General features: G+C 43.6%; 1 protein-coding gene across 1 annotated transcript; it reads left to right on the top strand.

Annotated features, from left to right (window-relative positions):
* The first annotated feature begins 2,324 nt into the window (after positions 1–2,324).
* On the top strand, positions 2,325–13,221 carry ZFP64 (ZFP64 zinc finger protein). Its single transcript, XM_014943801.1, has 6 exons — positions 2,325–2,462; positions 2,977–3,216; positions 4,711–4,872; positions 5,872–5,934; positions 6,547–6,798; positions 11,177–13,221. The coding sequence occupies exons 1-6, from the start codon at positions 2,405–2,407 to the stop codon at positions 12,475–12,477; spliced, it is 2,076 nt and encodes a 691-aa protein (XP_014799287.1). The 5' UTR covers positions 2,325–2,404; the 3' UTR covers positions 12,478–13,221.
* Positions 13,222–13,788: the final 567 nt, after the last annotated feature.

The raw sequence follows: 13,788 nt of genomic DNA, 5'->3' as shown, positions 1-13,788 counted from the left end.
AGTTATGCCATACTCCAAAGTACACCTGTGACTGCAACTGTAATTGGTGGACAGACAGGCAGACAGGCTGTCAGCTTTGGAAATGGGTCATAGTGTTCTGGAAAAAACAGCAAAAGGAGTTGAAAGTCAGCTTTCAGTTCTACAGTTCTATCTATACTGTGGAAAAATAGATTCAGGTTGATTACTCTTACTCCGATTTAATTTCTGTTGGATATAGTCCCAAAACAGTCTCATCGCCACTAACCATATTCCTATTTCTGTGCTATGCTTTATAGGAACTGACTGTGTGACCATGCTAACATAAAACCATCTATATTTCCAGAATCAATATAAATTCCTTAATTTTTATTACTGTGGAGGGGGATTCTGAATGAATTTTGAAACTCCTAGCAATGGTCCCCTTTGAATACACATCCTGTTTCTTTGGTTTCCTTCTTTGTTAGTATTTTAATGTGTTAATCAGATTTTTAATCTAAAATTGGATTAAAATATACATGAGGTCTTGAAGTGAGATAAATTTGATCCTTGCAACCAGCATTACGATGTGCTATCAAACACAGTGGGTTCCAAAGGCCGGAACTAGGATTATCACCTTTTGTGTCTTATCTTGGCCCCCTAACAATCCCGTGTCTGTGCTATATTGTTTTGGCAAAATGGGTCAACGGAAATGTCAAGCAGACACCCACTTTCCCAGGAAAATAAAACTTCAAGTGTAATACGAACTGGCATCTGAAATTCTGGGTATGTTTAGTGCGTACACAAACTATTCTGCATTTATTAATGAATACAGAGTTACATCTGCACAGCTGTAACACCATTCAGCAACAAAAAAACCAGACTCGCAAGGAGAAAGCAGAATTAATAGTTTGTTTTCCCATTTGCGTACGTGCACATTATATGATCTTCAGTCACCCATGTTAGTCCATTCTGCTCCCCCTGCAGCCGTTTTACCCCTGTATCACCAGGTGTTTTCCTCCCCACTTCTGTGCGCTCCCCAGAGCACAGAAGAAATATTGGTCCCTAACACAGGGCTGAAGGTGGCAGGAGCCTGAACTGGATATAGATGGAATGTGTCTGTCAGAGACTTCAGGTGCCAAATGCTGTCTTTACTGATCACACGCAAATGGAGCTTTTTGTGTCTTGCAGCTTGGTGAAATTCAAGCAGCAAAAGGCATCTACCCAACCTAAAGGCCACCTGACTTCCAAATTTCCATTTTCTATTCCGTGTATGTATAGCATCTGTGGTTCTTTCCTGAATAACTGCATTTTTAATACAGGGCAAAGTAAAATAACTTTCAGTTAGCTGGAACTCCGAAATGGCTGAACCCATTTGTTGCTGCAAAGCACTAAATGCACTTGGCACAAAATATGCCAATCCCCCTGAAAAAGGAGTGTCATCTCATTGGGAAGTTTTCTCCAACCCTGAGCTCAAGGAACACTGTCTGCCTGTAATGCACACCGAGCTCCACATCCAGAAACCCACTCCAACAACCAAGAGGCTTTCCAGTTAACTTCAGTGGGCATCAGGTTCTCGTTTGGCACTATAAAAGACACGATTTTTGAGATCTGGGGTGAGCATGACTGCAGAGAAGGTTGAGAGCTCATGGAGGGCATATGGTCTGCAAGATGGAAGGTCTTGAAGACTGGTCAGAAGAGCTGGCATATCAGTGTGGTCTTCTAGGAATTATGGCCAGATTTTGCCATAATTTCCCATGAAGACCAGTAACATGACCTAAAAGGCCAAAATTGAAGAGTAGTTTCCACCGCTTCTACTACCCCAAGACTTAATCCCAGCGCCAGCCCTAACTGATTGCCAAACTCCGGCAAACACTGCTAGATGAATTAAAACCGTGACTTCGGCCCCTGGGGAAGCAGGGCTGTAGCACACACAAGGCCTCAGCCCCACCGCCATGACCGTGGCTGGGCCGCCTCAGCCAAGGTGCCTGTGGGGCAGCTCCCCTCTCCCGGAGCGCGGAGGCCCCGCTTTGGCGGCCACAGGGTTTCATAATGGCGGTTTGGCGCCTCAGGGATGTTCCCGCATGCGGCCCGAAACGAGAGGCGGGACGCCTCAGCCAAGGTGCCTGTGGGGCAGCTCCCCTCTCCCGGAGCGCGGAGGCCCCGCTTTGGCGGCCACAGGGTTTCATAATGGCGGTTTGGCGCCTCAGGGATGTTCCCGCATGCGGCCCGAAACGAGAGGCGGGAGGGGGGGGAGCGGCGGGAGCCCTCACAGCCCTCAGCCCGGCGGTCGGTGAGGGCAACCGCAGCCTCGCCGCCGCCACTGAGCATGCTCGGCTCCTCCGCATCCGCCCCCGCTCGGCGGCCGGGAGGCGCGGGGGGAGCGGCTCCCCGGCGGTAATAAGCCCCTTGCAGGTGGCGGAGGCGGCGTGCGGGGCCGGCTGCCGCCATGAACCCCGGCGGAGGCGGCGGGGGGGTGGCGCCGGCCTTCCCCGGCCCCGTACAGTGTAAGTGCCGCTGCGCGCCGGCGGGGTATGCGCGCTCCGGGGCCCGCGCGGCGGAAGCCGCATTGAGCCGGGGCCTGGACAAGGCCCCGAAACCTGAGTAGCGCAAGAAACAGGCGGGAGCGGAGCCCGGGAACCTGGCTGGGGGGGCGGGGGGGGGAGAACCCGGGAATCTGGGTGAGCGCCGCGGCCCGCACCGGCCCGGAGGGGGCTGTGGCCGCCGGGAGCGCCGGGTTCCGGGCAGGCTCTGGGGAGCGAGGTCGCGGAGCGGTGGCGGGGACACCCTGCGGGACCCTGAGGCCTTTGGGGAAACGTGCCCGGGGGCCGTTCGTTCCCGCAGCCCGGCCGTCCCGCAGCGCACTAATTGACCCCCGCGGCTCCAGGCAGGGCCGGGCCCGAAGGGTCTCTCCTGCCACCGGGCCGCTCGGTCAGTGCGATGTCCGTGTGTCAGTGTGAGTGGCTTCCGCCATTGCGGCTGCCTCAGGGCGAGCTCCTGACCCTGCCGCTGTTTCCACAGTTCCCGGTGGCACCACGGTGCTGGTGGAGCTCACCCCCGACATCCACATCTGCGGCATCTGCAAGCAGCAGTTCAACAACCTCGATGCCTTCGTTGGGCACAAGCAGAGCGGTTGCCAGCTCACTAGTGCGGCCGCCGGGGCCACCAGTACGGTCCAGTTTGTGTCGGAAGAAACGGTGCCGTCGACACAGGCTCAAAGCACAACCAGGACCATCGCTTCGGAGACCCAAACCATCACAGGTACTTTGGTGTCACACACCGAGAGCATGAAAGCACTGGGCTCCTGCAAAGCAGCGATGTTACGTAGCCCTCTGCGCCTCGCTTCGGAGACCCAAACCATCACAGGTACTGTGGTGTCACACACCAAGGGCACAAAAGCACTGGGCTCCTGCAAAGCGGCGATGTGACGTAGCCCTCTGCTCCCGTGTCCCCACCACAGTAAAAAAAAAAAAACAACCAGTTTTCATATTAGTTGTCACATACCTGCATCAAAGGAAGGGGAAGAAGCAGCATTGTGCTGCCTTCTTGGTTTTGGTATGACAGCTACTTAACACGCATCTCAATTAGCAAATTCACTTAGAGAATTGCTTAACTGTTGTATAACCAACTTCTGCAACCTAATTAAAATTGTCAATACTTAACGAAAAATAATCCAATTACTATGCATTTTATTTTTTAAGAGTGCTCTTGATGAAAAACAGACATAGAATTGCTGTCAGGCGCCAATCCAGGCCTTTTTATGTGAGAACACTGCATTCCCTAATGTTGCTCCTACAACTAATTGGCAGGAAAAATATTACTCAAAATTTCTGCCTATGAGAAGGCTCAAGTGAGGTCCTGGTCCTGCAGACGTTTAAATAAAACTAGAATCTTGTTCCATGTGTGAAGGTTTGCCCTTCTATATATAGATTTATTTTATTTTGGTCTGGGACCTTACTAAAATCCAAATTATTTGACTTTAATTTGGATGGACAGATTAGGGCAGAGAATCTGGAAGAGAAGTGAAACAAACTGAATTCAGGGCTCACGTCCAGGAATTTTTGTATTATAATCCCTCTACTCAGTGTGGGTTTTGGATGAGTCATTTTTCTGCTTCATATTTACTCATCTTTAAAGTGAGGGCAGTTATATCCTTGTGCCCTTTTGGGGTATAGCGTTGTTTAATTGATTTAAAAGCTGCTACTTTGGCTGAGATAGTTTCACCTGTTATTCTTGTGAGTAACAAGCTAAAAACAGTATAGTTGGAAGAAGCTGAACCTTTTTAACGATTTAAAAAAAAAAATTGTTTACATGATGCCTTTTTGACAACATTTGCCATATAAATAATTTGAGAGTTTTCTCCTTTGGGCTGTAGCACAACCAGTGTTGAAAAACAAACATACCTTTATTAATGCAAGACCTGGCCAGGCATCAGAAAAAACCTGAAGTTCTGAAGAAACTGCACAGTGCAGTCAGATAGGATTCAGAGGGGGACAGTTGGGCTCGTGTAGGGTTGTACTGAGTTCAGTGGGGCTCATCAGGTCCTGGCAGAATTTTCACTCATGCAAGGATAGCAAGGAAGAAAAAAGTCTTTCTACTTTCCTCCTCCCCAAGGTGAACAGGAAGCCAGGAGCAGGAATTTTGCTGGAAAAACAGAATAGAGAAGCAATTAATGAAACTAGGAAATAATTTGATTTTTTTTTTTTCTGATTGGAGATGTTAATGTTCTCAAACTACGCTATTTTCTATGTTTAGTTTCTGCACCAGAGTTTGTTTTTGAGCATGGCTATCAAACGTACCTGCCCAGTGAGAGCAGTGAGCCTCCGACAGCTGCTATCGTCTCTACACCACCAAAAGCACGGTCAAGAAAAGCCAATTCCTCACTTACACAGAAGAAACTCAGCTGCTGCTATCCAGGTGAGATGTGGACTGTAGCCTCTTCATTTTGAGACTGGTATGTTTCGTGTAGTGATACGGCCAGTAGCTCTGTCTGTCTTAAGCAGTTAAAACATACATAACCTGGAAGGCAGCTGCTTCCTAAGGGCGTGATGTGCTGCCCTTGATACCAGTAAGAGTTTTGCCATTGATTTCCCATGTCCTTAGGCCTTGGTCCTCTGCTATGGTGTACTCTGGTGATTCTGCAGTGAATTTGTGTATAGAGATTGGCCTATGCCCACAGCTGTCACAATGTACAAGCCAAGTCTTGTTACCTTTTTTGCTAACTGCCATTGTTGTACGTGAGAAATACTGTACGTGCATTTTGCATTATATATTTTGTCTTTGGTCAGTTAACGTTTTTATAAAGATGGATTGAACCAAAGTATTTGGAAACTTTCATGAGTAAAAACCATGCAACTGCAGAAAACGTCTGCAGAGACAGCCATGTACGTGAGTAGTTATATCAATGGTAGCAGAAATTACAGTCTCATTTTGCAAGCTTGCCTTCATTTGAAAAGCACGTTTCAGATGCTTAGCATTCATTTCTGGGCTCTAAAACTGTAGTGCTTTCCACTTGGACAGAGTTCCTGAATGGTGAGCTGTTACCTGAGGTCCCAGTTGTACTAACTTGAAGTCATACGTGGAATTAATTAGTTCCCCCAGCATCCCCTGTGTACTGTAAAGAGCATCTCAGATCCTGGGCAGAGATTCCAGAGAACTTGTTTGAAAGCTTACAGAAAATGGCAATGTAGAGATTTGCCTCCTAGGGGAAGCATTAGAAAACTAAAGTTCATAGGCAAACCAGTTACTATTTTAAGTAGATGGGAGTAAAGAAGATGGGGAATTCATTTTCTGTTAATACTGAATCTTTAAAAAAATGCTCTTGAAAAGAAACATAATGACCAGAACATGGTGGTATGTTTTTATTATTTTGTTAGATTTTCCTTGAGTTTAGTGATCTTAATCTACCATTTTCAGGTTGCCAGTTCAAGACTTCCTACGGTATGAAGGATATGGAACGTCATCTGCGAACACACACAGGTTTATATAGTTGCTATATTTTATTTTTGGTTGGTTTCCTCCTCTTGGCTTTTTGGCAAAAGGTATTTTCCTACAAAATAACATATCTATAAATAAATTAGATAGAATGTACACATATGTCTATACCTTTTAGTATTGTAGTTCTCTTTGCCCTGTTTGGCTAAGCCATGTCCTGCTGTGGGCAGTACCACTTAACAGCTATGAAACATGAACACTGTACATCAATTTAAGGCACGGTTAAACTTCTGAGGTGCAGACTTTGTGTTTGCCAGGATGCAGTGTGGCAGTGGTGCATAAACCTAGGTTGTTCTTCATACGGAACAGTGATTCCAGCATTTCACCTCCCTTCCCCCTTAACAGCAATTTCAGAGTTATAAAGGGAGAAAGTCTTCTAGAATTGTTGCACTTGTGCATGCAGCCTTCTGGACCATAGAGGAGTCCTTAGCTGTTAGGACAGCTGCTGAAATCCAAAGTTCAACTTCTGAAAACTAGCCCCATTTCTATGAAGTGTTTAGCGTGTGCTTTTTTTTGGTTTTTGGGTTTTTTTTATTGCAACAACATCCTTATGGTGCAAACATTCTCGATGTGTTTATGCTCTTCTGTTTGTTTCAGGAGACAAGCCCCATAAATGTGAAGTCTGTAGCAAATGTTTTAGTCGAAAAGATAAGCTGAAGATGCACATGCGTTCTCACACGGGGGTGAAGCCGTACAAATGCAAACACTGTGACTACGCGGCTGCCGACAGCAGCAGCCTCAACAAGCACCAGCGCATTCACTCCAACGAGCGGCCTTTCAAATGCCAGATCTGTCCCTACGCAAGCCGCAACTCTAGCCAGCTAACTGTACATCTCAGATCCCACACGGGTAAGTCTGTGCTAAAATTCAGGTCCCCAAAGGTTTGAAGGTCATTGGGAAGGTTTTAAAAGGTGTACGGGTGTCAAGGTGCCAGAAGGGGCCTGTTTGAATTCTCAAAAGCACCTGGGCACACAGCTTCTCTGAATTGCTTGGACGTAGAATGTAGCAGGGAAATACTGCTCGACTGAAAAAACCTGATAGCAGTCAAGACAGATCTGACTCTTGGTAGATTTTCTTCTAAATTGATTTTGAAACCGCCTATTAGATTTCTTAAACGAGTAGATTTGAAGGATCTGCTTTCTTGATGGATTAAGAGCATCCAGGTTCCTATCTGTGTCTCTCAAATCTGGTCCACTATATTAGAAACACTGAAATTATTTTATAATTGAACTAGTTATCTCAATGCAGTTGCATAATTTATTTTTTCTTGCATCAGTAAATTAGCAAGTAGTTAGCAATTTAAGTTACTGCTTTTTTGACCTTTCTTTGTGGTACTTTCCATGTGCAGACTTATGGGCAGTATGAGCAGCAGGAACTGTGTTCTGCCCATATAATTTTCTTTCTTTGTGGTACTTTCCATGTGCAGACTGATGGGCATTAACAGTGCAGTACGAGCAGCAGGAACTATATTCTGCCCGTATCATTTGTGCTCTATGGTTAGAAAGCTTTAGCCTCCAGGCTAATAAAGTCTGTATCATTTCATATTTGCATTATTTGCCTAAGTTTCCTTTTAATCGGATTTCTCTTTTATAGATTTTTCCTAGAACAGATTTGCTGTAAATATACTACTGTACAGTTGTCTTTGTATGTTGTTTTTCAGCTAATCCAGGGTACTGGATTAGTTTCTGTGTTGCCTTTTATACATTTGATTAGTTCTGTGAATTTTAGCTGCAAGGTGGTTATGGTTCAGTGATTACTAGATTAGCTTTGAACCTGTCCTGCATCTGATTCTGAATTCGAGTAGTAAACAACATTAGTTCGGATGTGTGCAAGATGGGATTTATTTTGAGTAGATAAATAAATCCCTTGTGCATTGTGAAGGAGGGGAGGGTTAAACCAATCTGTCTGTAGCAGAAAAGAATATTTTATACTTCACAGATCTGCTGTGATGGAACACACAGGACTGTCAGGCAGTTGTTTTGCAAGTTTCCCTCTTTCTGTTGCTTTATTAGAAAATACGATGGTCAGTCAAAATAGTATGGGTTGTTAGGAGAAGTCATCTGACAGTAAACGCACTAGTCAAAATATGGTACTGCGTTTTCCCCGTGAGGACTGTCAGGCAGTTGTTTTGCAAGTTTCTGTTGCTTTATTAGAAGATACAATGGTCAGTCAAAATAGTATGGGTTGTTATGAGAAGTCATGTGATAGTAAACGCACTAGTCAAAATATGGTATTGCATTTTTCATGTAAGAGTGTGCTTACTCATGCATTTATGTCCATGGGCAGGTATGCTCTGAATTTGGCTGTGGGAGAACCTATGGAGATGAAGGTTCTTCTGTATTTCCAGTACAGTTAGATATTTGTGGCATTACATATTGCAATAGTTGGGAAGGGCTTTTAGTCTGCCTTCTTCCTCTTTGGCAAATCAGTCTGTTGTATCCTGAGCAATTGAATTATGCTAAAATTCAAGTCTGCAGTTTTGTCTCTTCATTTCTAAAAATCCTCTTTTGTAAAAGGACTTTCTTTGATTCACTGAAAGAGGGTGCAAGAATTTTGAAAGTAATCATTTCGTCCTTCTTAGGCTACAAAGGTGTTATGCACACAGCCAATTTTAGGGGAAAGTAAGGCATGTAGAATATATATAGAATATATGGCTTACTGGAATTAAATTAGTCATTCTCTAGAAGGTGAGTGTAATCTGCATTGCTCAGCATGAGATCATCGACGTAGCATTACTTGTTGAACTAGTCATCTAAAGATCAGTTTCCTGTTGATTTGAGTAAAACTACTCTTCAACCAGGATCAGACACTAAGTTTGTTTTTTAAGCTATCTTCTGTCAGTGTCAATTATGTATGGACAGAAGTATAAAGAAATATAAGTAATGGACCACTCTTTAAACCAACATACTGTGCTATATTCAATAAAATCACTAATTCTTTTTCATATATGGTACTACCCTGCATGTGAAGATTAAGTCATTGAAATATATCGTGCCAAGTAGATAAAAATTCAGTAGCTGAGTGTGCAGCTGAGACTGTAAAATAAACTAGATGAACAAACAGTGCATCTTTATTAATAAAATCTGTTTAATATAGATAATACACCATGTATATCAATTATTAAAAAGATACATGGATTAGCACAGTAGGCCACAACTTGATTTGAAAAATATGCAGCTGAACCTATGACATATGTAGCTGGATAAGCAAATTATGCAAAATTATACAGCTATCACCAACTCTATAAAATATTAACTTATAAAATAAATCAGCCATTTTCAGTTTGATTATTAAAGAAGATAAATGCTTGTTAAACTAAGTACACTCTTTTTCCTTCCCCCACAAAGTGTGTCTGAGAACCTAGTAACCCCATTCTTCCACTTTTTCTCAACAGTACCCACCTGAAAACTTCATGCTCAGGTATCTGAGAGAACTACATATTTAGATTAAACAACAAAAAAAGGCCAACAGTTGTTTAGTTGGATTGATACGTTTGCTTTGGATTTTTTTAAATGACTGAGAACTGAGTCACTGGTCTTTACCCTGGAATTTATTATGGACTTAACAGAGCTACAGCTTAATTTGATCCTGCATGTTGTGACACAAGCCTGCAAATAAAGAAAATGCAAAATAGTGGTTTAGATCCAGGCAATTCAAATGGTTATTTGTGTCGTTAGTCTGACATAAATAGGCTTACAGAGATATTGCAGATGAGTGTGTTCATTTTTCATGCCTTATCAGTTAAGAATTTGACCTGACTTTCAACTACATTGTTAGGTTTCTGGATTAGCATTGCTCTCAAAAAACAAAAACAAAAAAAACCCACCATGCACTTATGAATATTGTATGCACCTGTTTGCATGAATGCAAACTGGTATTGTGTAAATACAAACTGATAGTAAATTTTCTTGATCTGTGGAACATTATTAGCTGTGCTACACGGGACAAATACCTCTTTCTTGGTTGCTCTAATGCCAGAAAAACAGGGGCTTAATGTTACTTCTCTGTGTAAGCTCGTTTCCCCAGAGTTGCAGACTTGCACACGTGTTGCATTAGTCTCACATTTGTCTTTTCCAGTTGTGTTTATGTGGCTGTGATCTCTCTCTTTTTTTCTTTTTTCTTTTTTTTTTTTTTTTCCCTCTCCTGTCACTAGTGGTGCTGTGGTTGTGCCATCACCTGACACTGACCTGAGTGTGGACTTTTGTCCCTACCTCTCTCTGTGTTCTGGGCAAGAGTTTCCACTGCCTTCCTGTGCCAGCAGTTTTCCCCTCTCCTGTCACTAGTGGTGGTGTGGTTGTGCTATCACCTGACACTGACCTGGGTGTTTACTTTTGTCCCTACCTCTCTTCTGGACAAGAGTTTCTACTGCCTTCCTGTGCCAGGAATAGTATTTGTGCTGCACCACATGAACTGGGCCAAAAAAGTAATTGCTTTTTCTTGTCAGCTGATCTAACTCAGCTAGAGGGTTGAGCAGTAAAGGTGGTGCCCATTAAGTGTCTGTTTCTGCAGCAGCCTACCATTTACATAGGCTTACAGTTAACCTACAGGCTTTCCTGTAAGTCTTGTAGTGTAAACCCCAGACATGGATGTGTTTATGTTGTTTTCTTAGACTTCAAAAATACAGCAGCTGTTAAAGTTATGGTGTTTATTAATTTTAAATACTAGTTGAGATACACTGTTGCTAAAGAGGCACAAATGAGAAACTTCGGTCAGTTCTCTGGAGCATACTGAACAGTTTTACACAGAAAATTACCTAAAAATGGAGAATATCTAAGATGCAGACACGAAAAAGCAACAGATGTGGGCAGGCATGCTCATGGAGAGTTTGCACACAAATACGCCAGAGCGTTAAAAGTTATGGTGTTTATTAATTTTAAATACTAGTTGAGATACACTGTTGCTAAAGAGGCACAAATGAGAAACTTCAGTCAGTTCTCTGGAGCACACTGAACAGTTTTACACACGAAATGAACTAAAAATGGAGAACATCTAAGATGCAGACATGAAAAAGCAACAGATGTGGGCAGGGATGCTCACGGAGAGTTTGCACACAAATATGCCAGACCAGGTGATAAATACTGTGCCATTAAAGTTCTCTACATCTTGAAAATATGGGAGTTTACAGGTGTGTAGAACAAGCCAGCTGTACCTAGTTCATTACAGCATTGGTCTCTCCAGTGGATCTTGGTGTCTCATCTCTAATTTGAACTGTGGTTTTTGTTGACAGGAGACGCTCCGTTCCAATGTCAGATGTGTCCTGCTAAATTTAAAATCAACTCAGACTTGAAGAGGCACATGCGTGTGCATTCTGGTGAGAAACCTTACAAATGTGAGTTCTGCGAGGTCCGATGCGCCATGAAAGGAAACTTGAAATCCCACATTCGTATCAAGCACAGCATGGAAAATACTCTCAAGTGTCCAGAGTGTGAGTTTCAGTGTGGAAACAAAACAAGCCTTCGGCACCACATAAGAACTCATCAGCCCGAACAACCAGTGAAGTGCTCAGAGTGCAACTACTCTTGCTCCAACAAGGCAGCTCTGAAGGTGCACGAGCGAATTCACTGCAAAGATCGTCCTTTCAAATGTGAATTCTGCAGCTTTGATACCAAGCAGCGGAGCAACCTGACAACTCATGTGAGGAAAGCTCACGGTGACAAAGTCAAGACCAAGAAGCAAACTCTGGAGAAGAAGGAAGGAGACAGGCCGAAGCAAGGCGGCTCCAGGCAAGTTGCCAAATTGGATGCCAAGAAAGCATTTAAGTGCGACCTGTGTGATGCTTCCTTTGTCCGAGAAGATTCTCTAAGGAGTCATAAGAAGCAGCACAGTATGTATAATGGATCTAAAAATAGCGAACTGGCTGTTCTACAGCTCCAGATGGATCCCAGTCGGCAGACCAGTGCCCCAATTACTGTCAGCCACCTCCAGGTCCCACTTCAGGCTGCTCAGGTTTCTCCATACAATGAGGGAAGGGTCAAGATCATTGTGGGTCACCAGGTCCCTCAGACTAACAGTATCGTTCAGGCTGCATCAGTGAATGTCGTGCCACCTACGTTAGTTAGCCAGAATCAGGAGGACCTCTCGGCCAACAGCCGCTTGCAGCTGCTGGGCCAGGTCAGTTTGTTAGCACCACCTCCACCTCCCATATCTCAGAGCGAAGCAGGGCCTGTGGCACAGCCAGCAGTTCTTCTCACAACCCACGACCAAAGCGATGGAAGCGCTTTACATCAGACCCTGATTCCCTCTGCTCCTGTCAGCAGTCACGAGGCTTCAGCAAACCAGGCTTTCATCACCAGCTCTGGAATCAGCTGCTCTGACCTAGAAGGCCTTAATGCTTTGATACAAGAAGGAGCGACAGAAGTGACTGTGGTTAGTGACGGAGGTCAGAGTATAACGGTGTCCACTTCAGCTCCCCCTCCTCCTATCTTTTCTTCATCCTCTCACACAGAAGCCCCTAAGCAGACCTACTCCATAATTCAAAGTGGAGCCCATACAGCTTTGCTGTGCCCAGCAGACTCCATACCAGATTAGTCGCAAAGCACTGTGACTACACAAATGTCAGTCTCAGAGGCAGTGCTGAATTCAGCAGAAACGCGTAGGACATAAGTGAATGCAGGAGTTGTCCTCCAAAGCCAAATACCTGTTTCTCACACACACATCTTACTTGCCTGCACGTGGAAAAGTACAGCTTGTATGTGAAAAAGAGGATGTGTATATTTATGTGCCTCTATTGAAATCAGAGGCTGTGCTCAGGGTAAAATCTGAGCATCCAAGCAACTGTTGACAATTTCACCAAGCAGTAGGATTCCCAGAATATGATTCTTACATTGTGCTGGCTAAAATAAGAAAGCCTCACAGCAGACTCATTCTTTTATGCACACATGAAAAGGTAATAGTCCAAGTCATTCTGAAGTATATTTTTAAGTGAAGTATGTTTCAATTACATGCTATGTATGCATTAACTGCACCTGGCTGATTGTTCATCTGGAAGAAATACCTACTGCTGGGTCTAATGTAGCCCTAGTAACGTTTAAGGGGGCTGTTCCTTAGTATCTGTAGAAGTTGTTAGCACCTGGCACTTAAGCTGGAAGTGCTTATGCAGAAGACCAGGTGATCGGTTTTAGAAAACAAAAGAATTTTGTCCGTCCATCAGTAATAACTAACTTTGTTAACAAGAACACTATTGCAAATCATGTATATGGCACAGTGATCTCTGTCAGAGGCGCCTGTGTTTTAAACAACAGAACAACTGCAAATATATTTTTACAAACACTACTTAAGGTTTGTTTTTATTTTGATGCTGCCTGTTTATAGTTGCACGGGTGGTAAAAGTGCATTACATTTCGGCTCTGTTCTTTTCAAGTTAAAGGGGAAAAAGGAAAAGATAGAATTAATTCCATTCAAAATCAAAAGTTCTGGTCTGAAACTCCAGCATAAATTCAGACTGGGTCACAATAAGAATAGCAATTTATCATTGCACATTTCTATAACAAATTAATTCTAGGCTGTATTTTGAACTATGCAATATTCTAGTTCTATCCATTGAGCATTCTTGTAGAGGTAGGTAATAGTATCTTCACTATCAAACTGTCTAGTTAAAGAACAGACTCTCAGCTTGGGAAAACAGACAGTTCTGTAGGTGCCTGGATCTGCAAAGATCAGAGATCGTTTTACAGCCAGGCAGCATCCCAAGGACAATTGCTAACATACAGGAAGACTGAAAAGAGACCGTTATCAAAACTAGCTCTGGGATTCCCTCCTGGGGAATCAAAGTCAAGTTAAATTTCACAGTATTTGCTAGTGGAAGACATTGAATGATTACTTTATGTGCTTGAAACATGC

Source organism: Calidris pugnax, unplaced genomic scaffold (genome assembly GCF_001431845.1).
Source record: "Calidris pugnax isolate Ruff unplaced genomic scaffold, ASM143184v1 scaffold118, whole genome shotgun sequence".
In the NCBI taxonomy this organism is placed as follows: Eukaryota; Metazoa; Chordata; class Aves; order Charadriiformes; family Scolopacidae; genus Calidris; species Calidris pugnax.
Note: the sequence above shows the minus strand (reverse complement) of the source record. Positions and strands in the feature narration are given on the sequence as shown.